General features: G+C 43.5%; 1 protein-coding gene across 6 annotated transcripts in view; it reads left to right on the top strand.

The window, feature by feature from the left end:
- The first annotated feature begins 144 nt into the window (after positions 1–144).
- The window catches only part of WRN (WRN RecQ like helicase), a 42,845-nt gene continuing 23,875 nt past the window's right edge, over positions 145–19,114 (top strand). For 3 of the 6 annotated variants that reach the window (XM_035557100.1, XM_035540720.2, XM_035548905.2), the window contains exons 1-15: positions 431–725; positions 1,858–1,973; positions 2,622–2,767; positions 4,941–5,089; positions 7,263–7,412; positions 9,370–9,442; positions 11,318–11,426; positions 12,009–12,426; positions 13,099–13,179; positions 13,983–14,136; positions 14,927–15,002; positions 15,997–16,064; positions 16,456–16,564; positions 18,255–18,323; positions 18,835–18,917. In XM_035557100.1, the coding sequence (XP_035412993.1) occupies positions 561–725; positions 1,858–1,973; positions 2,622–2,767; positions 4,941–5,089; positions 7,263–7,412; positions 9,370–9,442; positions 11,318–11,426; positions 12,009–12,426; positions 13,099–13,179; positions 13,983–14,136; positions 14,927–15,002; positions 15,997–16,064; positions 16,456–16,564; positions 18,255–18,323; positions 18,835–18,917 (1,966 nt within the window). In that variant the 5' untranslated portion in view covers positions 431–560. Of the gene's footprint in view, positions 171–273; positions 376–430; positions 726–1,055; positions 1,974–2,621; positions 2,768–4,940; positions 5,090–7,262; positions 7,413–9,369; positions 9,443–11,317; positions 11,427–12,008; positions 12,427–13,098; positions 13,180–13,982; positions 14,137–14,926; positions 15,003–15,996; positions 16,065–16,455; positions 16,565–18,254; positions 18,324–18,834; positions 18,918–19,114 lie in introns of those variants that run through there. The other 3 variants (XM_035565206.2, XM_035537514.2, XM_050710208.1) reach the window with 3 other exon arrangements.

Here is a 19,114-nt window from a genome sequence, read left to right as displayed (position 1 = left end):
GCCCACAACGCCCCGCGGCCGCCGCCGCGCCGCGCACGCGCGTCACCTCGGGTAACCTCCGAATGTTCGCGGGGAGGGGGGACGCGGAGCGGGGAGGTGTGGGGGGGGGGGGCTCTGTGACGTATGAGGCGCGCGCCGCGGCGTGACGTCAAGTGCGTGAGCCGGCAGTGGTGGGTGGTGGGGCCGGGGGGGGAGGAGCGGCGGCTGCGGGCTGGTTCGAGCCGTGGGGGGTTTTTGGCCTTTTTTGGCTTTTTTTTTTTTTTTTTTTTTAAGTGAAATGCGGGAGAAGTGAGCGCGATGGAGCCGCTGAGCGCCGCCGGGCGGGAGAAGTACCCGCAGTGGATGCGTGCGCCGAGCCAGGCGGGCGGCGCTGAGGTAGGCGGCGCTCGGCGGTGCTGAGCGGGCATCAGGGGTGCTGGGCGAGGCCTCCCTCGGGGTGAGCCTGCCCCGCGGCCCCGAAGCTGCGCCAACAGCTGGGAAAGCAACCCGTGGGAGGGAGCAGCAGGCTCCCTTCTGCGGTGTTCCCTCCGTTAGGCCATAAGAGACAGTTAGCAGCACGGATGTCTAAAGAAAATAGTAAAACTCAGCTTTTTCTGGTTAACCCTTCGTTAACGGGAAGAAGTGTTACATCGCGTGAGCGTGAAGCCATCAGCGGTATCTCCGTCTGTACGCTCAGGATCTCCCCCTCCCAGGCAGTTTATCGCTTCCGAGCCTGTTTTACAAAGGTCTGTCATGTAACGGGGCCTCTCTGGGCCAGCACGGCCTTGTTCGCCAAGTGTTACCGAGTTACCTGCCTTGTCAGCACCGGCACCGTTACTTGCGTGTTTCTAACCGACTTCAAGGTTATGCAAGCGGGTAAATGTTAACAGATGTCTTACCGCTCCAGTGAGTTTCTTGGGCAGTGACTTTTCATTAACAGGTTTCTGGAAGGGGAAAAAAAAGCTTATCTGGAGGCTTCGATGCCACCTTTACCCGTAGACTTAACGTTTTTGTCTGTAAGCCACTATCCATGAAAGATCTCTCCTTTTAAATACCGCATGTGGTTTTAAATCCGTGGATTTTACTTTGCGCGTGAGGAGCTTCCCAAAGAGCCATCAGCGTGAGGTGCACTGAGGTGTGGGACCGAGGCAATGGGCAGCTGAGCCATGTGGGGTAACCCGCTGCTTCAGCGGCACGCAGCTGCACCGTGCCACAGCTCTCAGCCCGGGTCTTGTTCCTGCAGGCGTCACTGAGCTGCTCTCGGCTTTCCCCAGTTCAGAATTCCTCTGATGCACAGGTTTCTGCTTTAGGCTGACTGTGTGCTGAAATAGAGAAGCTTCCAAGGCATCCTGACCAAATCTGAGTGACTTGAACAAATCGTTGTCAATCGCTTCTTAGACTCTCCTCAAATTTCTGCGGCGTGGAAGTGCCGCAGCATTTAAAATAGCGTTGAGGGGCTTCTGACACTGTCAAAACCGCATGTTTTCCCTAACCTTGGTATTGAAAGCAGTTGAATCTCTTGGCCTGTGAGAATCCAAAGAAATTAAACTGAGGTGAACATTCAGCCTGCGCGCTGTCAGCCTGAGTGCTTGGAGTTTGGCAAAGAGATGGGAGCGTGAACCCAAGAACAAAACAGAGGGGAACCCACAAAGGAGAGGTATTGCTCTGCTGTTAGCCGAGTGATTTGTGTTTTATGACATCCACTATAATAATAATAAAGTAAATACCCAGCTCTGTGCATGGAGCATGCAAGGCTCCGGTCCTGAGTCCGTTACAAGCTTGCTGGGTGTGGCGTTTGGTGGTGGCGGGGCTGCTGCGTCTCTGTGCCAGGGTTACATGTGGCTGGCAACAGAGCCTCTTCCAACTGTTGTTCGGCAGAGGTGCGAGGTGCAGAGGAGCCTCCTGGAGGACGGGCTGCCCTTCCTCGAGTTCTGCGGCTCCATCGTTTACAGCCACGAGGCCAGCGACTGTTCCCTTCTCTCGGAAGATATCAGGTAAGAGCTCTTCCCTGTGTTTCTTTGGAGTGCCCTTTCCTTTCTGGGAAGGGAGCTGCTCTTCTCTGCCTGCTTCTCCTTGCTGGTTGCACGCTTCAGCCTGAAAAAACAACCGGCCTGTTGTATGTGCCCTGCTTATCGGCTGCGAGCACAAAGCTGTAATAAATCAAGTGAATTAAGTTAATTCATAATTGGGAGTGTAGGTTTGGGGAAGGGGGGGAGGTAGTATTTTATGATGCAAATAAATATATTTCCCCCCATTTTTACTTAGCATTGTTCATGTTACTGGGGGGAAGGATTCTGTACAGGCCTTTCAGCGTAGCACGAGAAAGAAAGAGCAAGCTTTCAGGGGAATGCAAACTGTTTTGTCTACTTCTATGTCTGTTTCCCAAGGCTCCCTAAGCTGCCATTTGCATGCAGTAAGATCTGCTAAAAATCTGACTGTTTTGGGGGTATAGTGTAGCTTTCTGGAACAGCAGGAATTTCAACTCTTAATATTAAAATGTTTTTTTTTGCCTTATGCATGTGAAAGGAAAAATGTAGTGGCTGCGATTCCCTTAGTTGTCCTTATGTGAGATGACTCAAGCCTGATGTTCCAAGTGCTGGTAGAAGAACAGTTAAATGTGAGGAATATCGATGTCTTTTCAGGCAAACTTTATCATGTGGGGCTGCTGTTGGGTTTGATATTGAATGGCCGCCGTCATACACTAAAGGAAAGATGGCAAAAATAGCTGTCATACAGCTGTGTGTAACGGAGGAAAAATGCTACTTGTTTCACGTCTCTTCAATGTCAGGTACTGTACTTCCTCTGCTCCTGCCAGGGCATGACCTGTCTTCTGTTTCTTGTGATTTGGTCTGAACTTCAGCCTTGAGCTGCAGCCGATTTCACTCTGATAGCTGGGAAAAAAAATCCATCCGTCTTCTTCCCCGTGATGCTTAGAATACCGGGGTTTATTCACCGAGCACTCCCCAGGTATTTAGGGGACCTTAGCCCAAGGTTTGGGTGGTGTTCTAGCACATGGCCCTGTGGCTTCTAAACAGGGCAAGAGAATTTTACCTAAGGATTATTTTTTTGTTCAGGGAAAGAGTTTTAATTCTGTTCTGAAAACTGCTCAGATAATGAGCTTTCTTCTTTTTGGTGCCAAAATAAACACCAAACCTAAATTGAGCTGGCCGTGTCTCATATTGATTTGACTTGAGTAACAAAATCCCTCAAAAACGATGGCCATCACGCTTTATTCCTAATTTTGTGCCATTAGTTTTCAGGAAGAATACTGAATACCTGTGTGATGCAGCTGTGTGGAGAGGGGGACATCTGTTCAACAGCGTCTGAATTCATTGTAGATGTGAATAAAAGCTTCCAAATAAGAAAAATAAGAATGGAGGGGAAGGAGGTTGCAATCTTATAACCTTTGGTTTGAATGCTAGATTGAAACTATGCCTGTGAGATGTCTCTGATTTCCCTGGGGTGTGCATGCTGAGGTGTAATAGGGATAATTTAAATGTTGGTGTTCAGTCCTTTGTCATTTATAGCAAACGAGGTGGAAAATTTAATTGCCAGAGGCTATTCAATCCAGGAGGCAGATATTTTCAAGTTCACAAAGGAGAGATTGGAGGAAAGGAAGCCAAGGAAAGAAGAGACGTGAGGAGGAGCTGAAACACTTTCGGTTTTAGGGTGAAGCTGTGTGTTTGCATGTCGATGCCAGACATGGTTGCGTATGTGCTACTGCTAACTACGAGCCTAACAGCAGAAGATGGTGTTTCTGCCTGAATCGTTTTCTAAAGCTTTTGTTCATGCCAAAGGGAGATGCACTTTGAACTGGGTAAGATGTCAGCGCTCTGCCAAGAACCATAGCCAATTTTTGCTTATTCTGAATATTTGACTTAAAAAAAGAAAAAAAAAAAAAAAGCCTTGTCCAACTCGACGACTCTGCTGTTTATTACTACTTTTTTTTCTTAAAAAAAAAAAAAAAGAAACAAACTTTCTCCTGCAGGAAAAGGAGAATGAAGAGTTGTTGGGCTGTGTATAAACACATCCCATAAAGCACAAAGTTTATATATGTATCGATCATGAAGGTTCTTGATACGTCTCCGTTTCATACCCTTTTTCCTTCCATGGAACGTGTCCTGCTTCTCACGTTGTAGCCTCTGGATAGTCTAGACCTAGACCTCTTTGGTTTATACAGTATTTTTTTCTAGAAATGAGGTGGAAGAAATGGAGCAGAAGTCATCTCCTGGGAAGTTCCCACCTTTTCAAGGTTTTCCTGATATTTTTGGGTAGGGGAAATCCCTTGTTCAGTAAGTCAGCTGCATATGTGGTGTGCCTGTGTCCAGCTCAGCTGGATTTATCTCCTCTTCAGAGGAGTCTCCCCACATTGTGTTATGTTTGAGGTGAAGTGTTTGCGTCTGTTTGCTCATGTAGCAAACCAGGTAGTAAAGTTGTGAGCCTTACTTGAGCCTGTGAACTTGAAAATACCCTTTTATCCAGCATTGCTGTGCAATCAGCTTGGGCTGAATCAAAATATAATAAGCAAGCATGCACACAGATGCTAAGTAACTTCTTTACTTACAAGACTGACCTGTCTTGGCTTGGTGGAGGATATGGTTGGTTAATTGTATTTTCCAAGTGCTAGGAAATAAAATCCCGTGGAAAACAGTAAAATAGCACTGCATTTGGTGTGACAAGCATCCAATTCTGAGCATTAAAATATTTTTTTCCTCTGCTAAAGGAGTTGCCTTTTTGTTGTCATGTGGTTTTAGGATCAGTAAGACAAATGGAATAAGGTTGTCTCATTTTTTTGACTTGTTTTCAGATACAGAATGAATTTGCATAGCAAGTTTTTGAGCTTTTCCTCCAAAAGCACAGGTTTCTGCAGGTGGCCTCTGTACTAGATTTTGTCATTTCCATTAGACTATCTGGCATCTTTCCTTATCTAGTTTCTCATGTTTGGGCTTAATCTATTTTAGGTTTTCCCAAGGGACTCAAAAGACTGCTCGAAGATGAAACAATTAAAAAGGTTGGCGTAGGAATTGAGGGAGATCAATGGAAGCTGATGAGTGACTTTGAAATCAAGCTGAAGAGCTTTGTGGAGCTGGCTGACGTTGCTAATGAGAAAGTAAAGCTTAAAACCTTTTTGTTGTGGGAGGGAATCTTGTTAATGTGCTGTACGAGAGATTTCCTTGTCTTCACAGGAGTTAAATTCTGATACAAGCCTGTTCTGTAGAATAATGCAGAGAGGTGATGCAGCTTTAAAAAAAATAAATCATGTCTCCAGAGAACTCAGTCTGCAGATTTAAGTATTGTATTTCAGTAAGCCAGTATGTTCTTAGTATTTTTCCTCTCTCAGGTCTGTTCACCGTTTGCATTTAGGAGGCACGGCTCATTAAATCCAGCTGCTGGTGCATTTTTCTTACTTATTAGTGACAGAGATCAGCAGGCTGTGTCAAACTGGGGGTGTGTTGGTGATGGCATACATGTTCCAGCAGAGGCCGAACCTCTAGAGTACCGCGGAGGTCTGATGCCTGTTTGGAAGGAGGCTTCTGGAAGGAAGCCAGGTCTTCCACGAAGTCCTCCGTCTGGAGGTGGAGCTCCAGAAGTATTTTCCTTTCTGTGCCTCAGAAGCTGGTGCTACCTCAGCTAACCTGGGGGCAGCTTCTGCTGTCTGACAACCCGCTGTTCGGAAGTAGCGTTGTGTCTGGCATATCTCACATTATGCTGTAGCTAGGTGCTGCATAGGTACCACCTGATGCAGGTAAATCTGCACTCGTGTTGGGGAAGAGGGCGAAAAGTTCATTACCATCCAAATCATCCTGCCACTCTTCTTGCTTTCATAGGCCTCAAAGGTTTTTTTTTTTTTTGTCTCTTTTGTATGTACAATGTTTTTCTTCACCTGTAGTCTGCCTCTCCGTGACCTTCTATTTGCTTCCGTGCATTTTTTGCATAGTAGGATAACAGCCACAGTCACGGTTTCCTGGTGGAGCATAGATTCATGCCAAGGAATAGTACTTCCACTACCTTTCTCTGATGCTGTGTATTCAAATCATGGTGGAAGAGAGGGATGTGATGTACCTACAGCATTCAGGGCAGTGATGCCTTGAGCTTTAGCTCCTTGTGGGCTGGAAGCTATGCAGAGTAAATTGTTTTGCTCAAGCACTAAAAGGAGCTGTTCCTTTTTAGACTTGGAGTTTCCAGAATTCATCCCCACGCCTTATTCTCCTCCACCCCCACCCCCCCCAGCATCCAGCTCTAGGATATTTTGTTATGAGGATAAGTAATGTGATCTTTGATAGCAGCTTTAAAGTCTTTTGCTGAAGAGAAAACAGTCCAAAAATAAATTTGAAAATGAAGCCTGAGAGAACAAAGAATAGCAGCTTATGTAATGGCACGGTGCAAGGGGGAGAGGAGGGGGGAACCTAAAATCAGCACTGGGTAGGCTTTTGATACCTGGTTGAAGGGGATGAACTGATAATGCCACACTGCTAGGCTCTGCAGGCTGTGCATTTTGCAAGGGCTCTCAGCATAGCACAAGGCTGTGCCTGCAAGTCCTGGCTCCTTGGAGTCGGAAGGAAAGCTTCCCAAACTCTCCGAGAGCCCGGCGAGGCAATGGGATGTAGCAGCTGTGACTGACAGCGAACATTATGAAAGCAATTGGAAACAGCAGCGTGGCTGGCTGGTTTCTGGAGTCTTCCAGGAACCGCTTCACAGTGCAGTGAATAATGGTTAACATGGTATATAACTGCTCTTTGGCTTGCACTTGGTTTCTCAGGCTTGTCAAAAGATGACAAAACAGTTACAGGCTGACCTTGATACTCCCATGTTTCCATTAAATACATCCTTGTCGCTATTATTTGCAATATCAAAATATTGTTGCCAAAATCCTGGAGGAGAGCGGGGCTGACAACTAAGTCTCTGGCTCTTGTTTTCTCAGCCTGGTGACTGTGTTGTACAAGTTTCTATTTTTTTTTCCCATAGTGTGACAACACTGCCTCACAGTGCGTGGACTCACCTGGCCCTAATGTCTTCCCAGCTTGACAATGTAGGGATGTCCTACAACAGTATGGTTTTAGGGGAGGAAAGTAGATGTTTGCGATGACCAAATTATCTTTTAATATGATGACAGCAGAATTAGGCCTGAAGTACAATCGCTGCTTTGAGGAAGATAGTTTATTCTACCTAATCCAGATCTCTGCTTCTGATGAAGTATTAAGTACGCTTTGCTGTTTCTGCAAATGCATTTTGACAAGTGCAGTTGCTTTCTCCTTTAAACGAGTCTTTTATTTTTTTTCCAGCTGAAGTGTAAGGAAATATGGAGCCTAAATGGTTTGGTAAAACACCTTTTTGGGAAGCAGCTTCTGAAAGATAAGACTGTCCGCTGCAGCAACTGGGAAAAGTTTCCACTCAATGAGGAGCAGAAATTGTATGCAGCCACAGATGCGTATGTATGTACAAGAAAAGATCTATAAATACCTCTTCTAATGTGCTGTTTGTTTTTAGCACCCTTCTGCTACAGAACTTGGTCAGCATTGGAAGACTCCATGGTCCAATGTGGATATGGGGTGTTTCAAGGTGGAAATACCGCCACGTTGTTTACTCTCCTATTCTTTGTCCGTATTAAATTGCTTTTTAAACTGCAGTGTTCATCCAGCACTGTCATGCCATCTTCTCTGCTGAAAGTGGTGCTGCTTGTACCTGACTCAGCATCGAGACAGGCTACTGAGATTACTCAAAAAGCATGCTGCATTGGATGTTTCATGTAGAAAATTGAATGTAGACAGAAAAAAGAAACCCGATTCCACAGCATCCTTGAACCTCCTGTGAGGTCTTCACCTCTTGCTGTTTTATGATGTTGCAAAATCTGCCTTTTCGTTGAAGCCTGTTGCTGAAGCAGTTCTGGAAGCTCTGCCGTGCTTTCAACATGCCAAGTACTATGGGCATCGAGAAGTATGCCAGAGGAATCTCTATCCATTTGGACTGACTTCAAGCTGTCACCTCAGGAAAGTGGATTTTGATGGAGCAATCATGTTAATTTTATCTTCATCTGTGTGAAGTCTTTCAGAGTCACTGTCCCATGTATGGCACAGTTGATGTGTAGTTATTAAGCACAATAATTACTTATGGAAGTGAACCGTGGGTAATTTTTCCTGGGTTCCCTGGTCTGCAGGTATTTGCTGTAGCTTGTTAGTGTTTTCAACTTATATTTTTTGTTGGGGGCTTTCTAGTCATCTTTGCTGAGCTGCTTATTGAGCAAAATCCAGGTTCCTCAGCTCCTGCAAAATATGGTACATGAGATAAAGTTAATAAGCAGTTTGAAGAAGTATAACCTTCTCCAGTGGCTAATGCAACTTGGTTCTGCTGTATATCAATTATTGTAGCTCTGCAGAAGTCTGTTTTTTCACCGTTTTGAAAGGAGAGAGCTTTTCCCTTGGTTCTGCATTCTGACTTAGCCATGTGCAACTGGGTGTTACCTGCTTCCTGGGAGAAAATTGTTCTTTGTGCTGGTGCTTGAACATCGCACTTCATCTCTTCACCCCTCAGGATTTTATTTCTGTGATTAGGTTGGATAGAGGAAGGGAAGCAGGACAGCGTTCACTGTTTTCTGACTTAGAAACATTGTGTATTTTCTAGTTAGTTATTAAGTTTTCTAGTTAATTATTAGGCTGTGGAGGGTTTAGCTCCTGTGGAGATGTGGAACCCAAAACAATAAGGAAAGGGGTTCTATTTTTGGTCCTCAGAGCTGCCTGGTGCAGCAGCTGTAACCAGCGTTTTCTAGGCAAAGCCTCTTCCTTGCTGTGCTGTCTTCACCTGGCCTGCCTTTTGGAGCATCACAGGGAAACACGAGGGAGTAACTTGTTTCTTTCTCTTTCTTCTTTAAGATGCCTTGATTAACATGTGTAGCCTAATTAGCACATTGCTGGCTTTAGGCTGCATTCTCCTGTTAGAACTTCTTATTCACATCAAGGGAAATATAAAGCACGCAGAATCTTAGTAGATTCATAACTATTCTCTTGGAGCATTACATAAGATCTGAATGAGGTGGAGCAGGTGGTGAGACTGGGAATGATGTACTTGGAGCTTTCTATCTGCAGCTAGCTTTACAGGATAACTACACTGGGATCTAGTCACAAGTGTCCACTCTGATGCAGACCAAAGTCAGGACTCTGCCTGTTGTGAAACATGGTGTAAACTGTAACGTGGTTGTGATTAGCAAGGCAGTAAGGCAGACCATTGACTGTTGTATGAGATGGCCTGAGAATGCAGAATTTACGATGCTTGCAATGAATTAATGCCATGGCTTGCCAGACTAATTCTTGGCAATTTTGTTTAGATAAAATGTGGTTTAAAATGTGGTTTCTCTGCAGAGTACGAAGTATTAATCTTTTTCCCTTTCCTTTGCAGGCTGGCTTCATCATTTATCAAAAACTGAAAAATATGAATAGCAACGACAGGAAATTATTTGGGGAAAGAAGAGGTAAATTACATTTGAGCATAAAGAATGTATTCAATTTCCCAATGGCTTTTTTTCATAGTATTTTAGTGTCACAATTTTCTGGCTTCTTGGAGGTTAGAGACAGCTTCCAGAGAGTGCAGACTGTAAAGGTTCTTAGGTGACCTGTGTTACCATACTCGTACTATTCCACGCTGACGTGGGAGTGCAGCCTGGGTATGTCATTTGTTTCTGCAGTACGAGGAGATGCTAAGAATTCCTGCTGTCATTCCAGTTTGGTTTTGGAAACACTTCAGTGAGTTACTGTCAATTCTGCTGACCCACGGAGGAAAACCTAATTTAAGAAGAAAAAAGACCACAAAATAAATACATGTTATTAAGTAACACTTTTCTTGATGCATATAAATAGGGCCCATTTTTTTTTTTTCAGAACAACTCAGCTCTATTTACTTGATCAGAAAAGTGATTCTAAAATCTTGGTTTTCCTTCAGTTATGTGATTCATAAGGAAGACTGAATATTGCATATAGCTTATGGCTTAAAAAAGGAAAAAAATGTTTCCTTATTGTACTGGCTGAGTTCTTGTCTCTCAAAGACAGCAGTACTATCCCTTTTATTACGAGGTGCAATTTTTGGCTTTGGTTTAGTCAGCATGTTGGTGTTAGCAGCTTTAGTGGGACTGATATCTGAAACCTATGGGAAAAACTTTTACATGAGAAAAGGGCCCAGGAGTGACGTTATGCTAAACATCTGGATTCTTTTGTTACTGATATTGCAACAGTCCGAAAATGCACAAGACTTGCTCATTCAAAGGAAATAGCTATCTGTTTCACGCAGCTGCATTGCTTTTGTGAAAACAAAAGTGAACAAAAGCCCACAGGTGAACAACAACAACACCAAACAAATTTATTTGTGAGTCTCTGCTGATTTATGTGACTAATGGTCTCTGACACGATGTGACTCAGCTGCTCCCAGCTGCATGATATTGAAGGGCTAGTTGGGAGAGAAGGGGAGACTCGTGCAGTCTGTGGTGTGAAGAGTAGTGGCCCAGGACTATAGGGGTGGTACTGTGTTAACGTCTGTGCAAAACAAGTCGAGTTTCTTCATTTGAGAAGCTGTTAAAGGCTAGACTGTTACCTTATGTTAGCAGTCATGAAGGTTGTTCACGCAGTCCAATCGTTAAATTCCTGTCAGTAGGACAGTAGTTTCCAGCTGTGCAAAAGATGCATATTGAATAATTTGAACTCTGTCTTAAAAACACACCTAGTAGCCCTGTGTATTTCTGTGTACGCTGGCAGTCAGTAAGCAGAGAGTGTCTGTGCATCCAGGGTTTGGCTGGGGATGGAGAGAGGAGACTGAAGGTCTTCAACCAACCAACCAACCAAAAAACCACCACGGCGAGTCATCTGCAGATGATGAATGTGGAACGCTGAGTTACAGTTCCTTACAACTCCAAAAGCCAGGAGGTTTCAGGTGAAAGTGCAGCTCAAGCGTGAGGAGTGTATCTCACAGGCATACACCGTGCTGTGTAAGTTGCGAAAGCAAAATGTACAAGCAGATTCAGGAAGCAACTAGATAAGGTCGTGGAAGAAAGTTCAGACAGACTGCTTCTTCCCCAGCATACCCTCCAGCTTCCAGAAAGCAGCAGCTGAGTGGGATGGAGCCCGAACGGTGATCGATTTATACCAGTCCTGCTCTGTGTCCTCTTCCCATCAGCATGTGTAGCAGGCTGTTGGAAGGGGTGTGCTGCTGAAGGACGTGGAAGCTTTGGCATGCCTCACTATACTACACTTTTAAGCACAGGAAAAGGCTGTATAGGAAATACAAACGAGTTTGAGTACCTGTGTGTAGCTGTTAAATCTGAATGACTGTGGAGTAACTGTGGTGGCGTTTCCTGTAGGTAACGTGTCAGATGATGTGAAGGAGCACCTGGCCTCACTAGCTGAAGAGATGGTGTACCTGGCTTCTCGGATCCCTGACTCATCCGGACAACCTGGAAGCTTGCAGAGGTTAGGCTTCTGTCACCCTGACAGGTGTTTTGGTCTTGTATACTGAGGTTCAGTACAACAAAATGTGTTGGCAGCTGTCGCTGTTACCTTTGCATCCTTTTTCAAGAAAAGAAAGCACAGCACAGTTCACTTGGTGGGAACCTTCATCTTTACGTATAGGTACAGCAGAACACAGATACTCGCTGATGTTTATTGCAATGGATTTGACATTGAACTTTGCTAATATGTTTATTTTCTTGCTTTTAAATGCACAGCAAGACATTTTTAATAGAAACTACGGCCTCTCACATGACTAATTATAAGTCTGGAGCCTTACTGCATGGCGATACTACAAGCACTATACGTAGAGAATCTTGTAGGCTTTCGTCTGTGTAAAGAAATTGAGTCTTTCCTCTGAAAGTGGGATACCGGTTGCAGTTGTACGATGAGCTTTTGTAAGCGAAGTTTTGGACATAATTTACCTGGAGAAACAGAATACTTTAGAATCTTCAGTTTTATTTGGTGGCTAGCATGTATTTTACCATTTACCATTTTACCATTATCTTTACCATTTTGGCTTAACTTTCTTGTTTTAACTTCCAGGGCTGCGGAAATACTAGCTGACATTTCAGAGAATGTAAAAGCCTTAAGAAGCACTCTGCTTGCTGCTTCATGTTTCCCTTCTGTACTGGAGAGGAGCTGTGGTGAAGCTCCAACAAAACTTGAAGTGGAAGCAGCAAGCGTTGAAGCACAAAAAGCTGAAATCCCTGAACTTGCTAAAAAACTTGAAGGTGACATCAACATCTGCTCTGATGCTACGCTAGCTGGCCTCTGGGAGGGAGATGTTGATGAAGGAGAAGCAGAGAGAGGTAACGCTGCTGTGGGAGATGGGGAGGAAGCAGCTGGCTCTAAGGACAGAGCAGACAGAAATGACTTCATGTCGCTAGACATTACTGAGCAAGAACTTCAGATGTTGGAACATCAGGCTGCAGAAGAATATCTCAACAAAACCGTGCCTGAGGTAATGAGAGAGGACCTTGTTAATCATGGACACTCAGCAGAGGAAATGATCTCACTCTTCCTTTCCCACAAGACTTTTAAAAGTTGTTGCTGAGAGAAGATTAAGGTGGGCTAGTGGAAGGAAAATGTTTGTGGAGGTAGTCAAGCATCGAGCTGCCCTTTAGGCATGCAGTTGGGAGGATTAGCGCTGAATACAGGAACTCTAGATGTTCTGATTAGCTTTCCTCTTGCTGGTGCTAGTAAGTTATGATACGAAGTTCCTGCTGCACGGGGACAAATTCTGCACTCCAACAACCCCACCTTGGTCATAAATAAAAAGCAGATCTTTAAGGGCTCTTTAAATGGCAGTCTTTCTAGTGACTGCTTAATGTGGATCGATGCCTCTTAATCTTGATTATAATTTCTTTATGTTCCAAGTGTTTCCCACATCTGGTGATACTTCTGTTGTTTTTGCCTCTTACTACAGGGCCTTGTTGTGTTCTAACACTTTTTGCAGACGTGCTTTATATAGACTGGGCTTCAGAGCTAAATATCGAGCTTGTTTATCTTGTTAGTAAGAGGTAACAGCATACAGAGAGAGCTTGTAGTGTGTACAGAAGGTTGAGAGGATGTAGGTGAAAATAGCAATAACTTTGCTGATGGGGAAAAAAAAGTACATGTGTTTTTTTCTTAGGAGGAATGTGCCACAGATAACAAACATAATATTTCCTGTGTCATTGAAAGCGATGAAGAACTGGAAATGGAGATGCTTAAGGTGAGTGCCTCAGTGTTTTGGGTTTTCCTCTTTCTTTTGTAATGACGATACTGTGTCAGTTCATGGTGGAACATAGCATCATTGAGGCGAGGGAACAAAGCAAATAGGTACTGCTCAAAAAATGTGGACAGAAGAATGTGTGGATACCTGAAGAATTCAGTTTACCAGTGTAGGATCTCAGTATCCCATATATCCTGCCACAACTTTGCTGTACCAGCTTCAACTTGACCCAGCTGTTTCCCACACCTTTGTAGATCATCATTCATCAGCTGATTTGCTGTCACGCATTCAAACCCTTGTCCAAGAGCCTGAGCTGAGAGAGCAGTTTGTGCTCTACAGATGCTGCTAATCTGGGCAGTAGGTCAAACAGGCTGCTTCATCTGTGTATGCTTTGCAGGCCTCTTAAGTGTTTTATTTGTGTAACATTTTTTTCCTAAGATGATGATATAGGTATTTTGTCTCTTTCTTTACCTTGTTTCTTGTCCTGAGCCCACAGAGTTCATGTATTTCAAGTGAATTGATGGGTTTCATTAGAGCAGTCACAGGTGTTCATGTACTTACGCACATGCTAAGTAAGAAGCAAGATTCAAAGATCTGGGGACAAAAATTATGAATTTTCTTATAGAGAAGGACTGAGTCTTTTAGGGAAGGACTGAGCCTCTTTTACATGGATCTGTGCTGCGTGTCCATCTTCTGTGCTGTAATTAGATTACAGTTCATGTACCCCTATGTCATATTACCTCAGGCATGCATTGTGTCTACCCTTTCGTGTACTGAATTAACTTCTTCTTCTGAATTCTCAGTCTTTAGAAGATGTAGACAGTTCTAAAGGGATTTTGACTGAAAGTGAGTCCAGTAAAGCAAGGAAAACTCCGGATGACACAGAATTGAACATTGCAGCAGATGGAGATGGAGATGAAGATGAAGGCATTGAAGAAGAGGAGGAGGAATGTTGGGGTATGTTTTATATCGCAGTGCAGGATTGAAGGGGGGGGAAGAAAAAGTCACTATAGAGTCAGGTGTGTAAGCACTGATATTTTGTGCTTGATTTCTTGAAACAGAAAGTAAAAGCTGATCTGGATTATTAAAGGAGTACTTGATGATGTTTCAAGATGAAAACTTAAAGGCAGCCTTGTCGAAGCATAGATTTCTGCCATGATCTGTAGGCTGTCTCTTCATCTCTCTAAACAATTGCCTGACATCCCGTTACAGGGGATGCGTACCTGCCCAGCAAACAAAAACGAGGTGGAAGCGTAATGCCTTCTACTACTGAATATTACCCATAAATTTCGATGGACATTTTGAGCATGTTTCTTCTGAGTTTGCTGTAAGATCAGGTTCCTCCCCATCTGACATCTTCAGACTGTGACTTTGTTAGCAAATTGCAGCATCAGGGGTTAAATAACATGACTTCAGTGAGGTCTTAAAAGGGATGCCTGGTAAAACTTCTCTATTACATCTTCCGAACACGTTCTGAGTAATGTAGCTATTTCTTACGGTGTCTATTGTTTTATTATCTCATTAATAAAGCCGTATGCTCTCCTTCATGCAGGGTCTCCAAGCAGTCTGTTTGTTTCTCTTTCAATCCTTTATTTTAGCCCATAAATATCTTCAAACTTGCTATCTCTTTCTACTGGTATTTTCCAAATCTTAGGCCCTGGGCTCGCTAACCGTTACTGTCTGTCAAGACAAAGCTTTGTCTCTTTGAAAGATGATCACATACAAGTCTTTGTTTCTCTCACTAAAGATCCGTTGCTGCCAGTACCTAGTGAAATCCAGGTCACATGTCTGAAGACTTATTTTGGGCATTCTTCTTTTAAACCGTAAGTATGTTTTCAATTTGCTTTCTTTCCTCTCTTTCAATTCAGAATAGCTTTTATTACTACTTTAAGAACCACTAACAAACTTGGACCTGTGCAAAATTCCTAGGAAAAGCAGCATTTGCCACAGTGAAATACCAAAATAAGCTCATGGAGTGCTAACTGTAGTACTGTACTTTCACAATAGGGGATGAGTTTCTTGACTATGCTGTTGGCAAACCTCTTGTGATCTAACGTTTTTGTACTAGGTCTAGCTCAGGTATTTCAGAGAACAAACACTGTAAACTTGCACAGATGTTGTTCTCTGTGTGATAAACACGCTAAGGAAGTTTATCTTTGGTGCATAGCTCTAGTTAAGGAGGGATAGGCTTCTGTCTGTCTCTGGACTATCTAGTGGAACATAATATCATTGTAGCGTGTACTTATTGACTCCAGCATTGTTGTTCTTGTTATGAAGGAGAACGGAATGAAACCCACCTGAATGACTTGCAGTGGAATGCTTTCTGTGCAAGGCATAGTCTGAGAGCGATACTTGGGCTTTAAAAGGTGGAAAAAAAAATACAACTCAAACTTTTACTCATAGTATTTAGTAAACTCTTTGAAATCATGAAGGAGGGGATTTTTTTTTTTATTTCACTGCATTTTATGTATACCTGTGAGGCCATAAGAGGATCAAAACTGTTTGGCACCATTGAAGTCCTGTTCAGAATCCTTTTTATCAAAAATGACTAGTTTTCATAGTGTATGTGGATCGGTTACTAACATTTGGGAGACATAGTTTGTTTTGTAATCTGTGAATATCTGCACCAAATGCTGATTGCCCAAGTCTTATTAGAAATCCGCATTGTAACACTGGTGGAACCACCTGCGGTAAACACTGGTTGCAGCATGCAAAGAGAAAACTATCAGGCAGCTAAAAGGGTTTCTTCAACACAATTTACATGTAATGTAATGTGTGGTGGCAAAAATAAAATACTATTCTTCCATTAATTCAAAGGGTCCAGTGGAAAGTGATCAGTTCTGTTTTGGAAGACAAAAGAGATAATCTTGTTGTAATGGCAACTGGTAAGTTACTTTTATGTCCTAAAAAGCAGTGAGAAATCTTTCTCTTTTAGGGGAGAATAGGACCTTGGAACTTGGGGACTGTCCATGTGGCTCTTAGGAGCAGAATGCCCAGGACTCACCTTTTCTGTGTGAGACTGCAAACCTTGGCCAGCTGTGCTGGCTGTTTGTATTTATCTAGGTTTTTTCCCCACTGACCTTGAAGTAGGGAGGGACACTGGATGGATGCCAACAATATATATCTTGCATCTTTGTTCATCTGCTAATGGGACAAACATCAGCTTCCTTTTTAGGGCTCAGGAAGGTGTTAGAGTTGTCTTACACTTTCTGTGCTGCTATACAATATAGCTATACATTGTTTCACTTCTGCCTGTGTTTTTCTTTTTCCTTCAAGGATATGGGAAAAGTTTGTGCTACCAGTTTCCTCCTGTTTACACTGGATGTACTGGAATAGTCATCTGTCCTCTTATTTCCTTGATGGAAGACCAGGTACTGCAGCTGACGTAAGTAACTCAGTAGTAACAGGCTGCTGCTGTATTTTCTGTGGAAACCTGTGGATTCTGCTCGTGGCATTTCTTAGTGTTTAAGGCTGCAGCTTTGTAAAGCGAGCTGTTTGTGTGTCAGCTGTGAAACGTACATTTCTCTAGAAGTGCATGTAAACTAAACTGTTTAATTCAGTGACCTAAAGATCACTGGATTTGGTGACTACAGGAATTGTAGGCCGAATTTGCAAAGGACCTGTGCTGGTGGGTGGTTTCTGAAGGTAGATCCTTCTCAATTATTTCTGGATTCAGAGGTCCTGTTCATGCAGAACAAATGGATGGAGGAACTTCGCATGTTATCTGAGCCCGTGAGAGCTCTGTCAAAATTTCATAGGGCTTCCTTTGGGTTCAGACAGTAAGATCTGAACAATACAGAGCTGGAAGATGAAGGCCATTGAGATCAAGGTTATGGCATAGATTTCTAAGATGGATGGTGAAATAGGTCTAACACCTGTTGTCTTCACTTCTAAATCCTGCTGCAGACCTTTTAAGTAGGCGACACTGAGTCACTCTTACATGAGCAGTTACAGGTGTGGTCAAAATCTTTGATTTTAATACCTGCTTTTTGTACTTATTTTCTGTTATAACAGCTATTCACTGTTGATATCTTGATATCTTTAGTTTAGCTACTGCCTGGGAGAGTTTGTTGGAATCACGCTGAGTTATCTAGTTCATTCCTGCCTTGTCACGCTTAGAAAGGGCATGTCTTTTGTGACAGAGGGGATATGAAGATTTTGAAGAAAGGAACATCAATTACGTGTGGTATTTTCTGCTGCAAATTCTGGCTTTGTGCAAATGAATAGCTGGAGAGCCTCAGCTGGCTGTATAGCCAGCTCCTGGACTAACTATTAATCAGCAGGGTGTCTGTATGTATTCAGCCACTTCTTTGGCTTTTGTACTGTTTTCCTCAGTGTAAAGGGTTTATTCACTACCTTCTCAGTAGGTCATTGATTTTTTGAAGGCTGAAGAGACTGAATTTCTGCAGCCTAATGCAATTCAGTGATTTGGCTGTCAGTCTGGGCGCAGTTCTACCGGGGACTGAAGAATGAGTGGGGGTAAAAAAAGCTATCAAAACATACTGCTGTATTAAAATGCAGCAAATCACCAAGTTAAGGAGACAGGGGTTGCATTGTGCTGGAAGAGGTCAAATATAAATTAGCTGAGTTGGTAAGCACCATTATTGAATCCACCACTAAAAAGCAGTCACCTGATTGAAAACTAGCAGATGTAGCACCAGTAGCCTAGAAGAGATCATGGGGTGGGGCAAAAAATTAGAAGCTAGTAAGCTTATATCTAAGCGTGGTCAACTGCATAAGGTAATAAGAAAATGTTCCTGCTATATTTTGTTCTTTTGGATGCTTTTTTAGGGAACTTAACTCATGTGAAAGCAAGTGATTTTAATGTGATTGCACTAATGAAGTCTGTGTCTAGAGGGGACAACTGGACGGGGAATGGACGAGGATGTGGGTGGCAGGAATACTGACTGATCGCTACTGTTTTCTGAAAGGCTTTTCCCATAAAGGGCCTTGGAAGAAAGTAGTCTCTGACCCCACAGCTTGAGCTTCCTTTACCAAGTGCTGGCATAGGCTGAAAACTGAGGTGGAAAGTATTCATGAGTAAATCGATATGTGATTGTGCTTTTTTACTGCAGAATGTCAGGGATTCCAGCTTGCTTGCTTGGTTCGGCTCAGTCGAAAAACGTCAGAGATGGCATTAAAGCGTAAGTCCTGTTTATGCTGTTTGGGACTGCAGGCCCTAATGCAGCTGTATTTGAGAGAGGTGGATCTGTCATCTTAGAAACTCTTGGTCCTGGCTCAGGCCTTGAACCTGGCAGTCAGCAATAGTGCTTGCGTTCACCCACAATGAGCGTTTGGGAGACATAGAGCCACCCTCCTGTGCCCTCTGCCTGGGGAGGGGGGGTTATTGGTTCAACTTTGTGCTGTGGTTTGTACAGGAATCACAGGTCTTAAACCTGTATTTGTCACAGAGTCAACACAGCAGCCCTTTCCAGTCCTAAAGGCTGGTAAATCTCTCTCCTGTCATAGTATTTTCTGCTTTGCTTTCCTACTGATCTGGAGTGCTTTACACTATCTTCATTTCCTTCCTTCTGTTGCCCACTCAGAAGTCTGTCCGGGTTCTCATTTACATCTGGACAAGATGAAATCATGACTGTTTGGTTGGGTTGTCTGGGGGCTCACCTTCTGTGACAGTGTATTTTCTTGGTGTTGCAGGGGTCAATACAGAGTCATATACATGACACCTGAGTTCTGCTCAGGGAATTTAGATCTACTTCAGGATCTTGACCAAGCTATTGGTAAGTTGGGGATGAGGTTGAGGATGAGGTGGCAGGCAGCTTCATTTCATGATTAACTTTTTTAATAGTGTGACAACTTTATGCCTGTTTCTTGCCACTAGTCAGCTTGGAGGCTAGTGTATTGGCTGCCAAAAGACAGTGTCAGAAGATTTTCTCTGTGTGTCAGTCAGATTTTCTCAAAATACGGCAATAAAATT

The sequence above is a fragment of the Cygnus atratus genome, chromosome 4 (assembly GCF_013377495.2).
Source record: "Cygnus atratus isolate AKBS03 ecotype Queensland, Australia chromosome 4, CAtr_DNAZoo_HiC_assembly, whole genome shotgun sequence".
NCBI classification, from domain to species: domain Eukaryota; kingdom Metazoa; phylum Chordata; class Aves; order Anseriformes; family Anatidae; genus Cygnus; species Cygnus atratus.
This window is presented reverse-complemented; position numbering and strand designations above follow the sequence as displayed.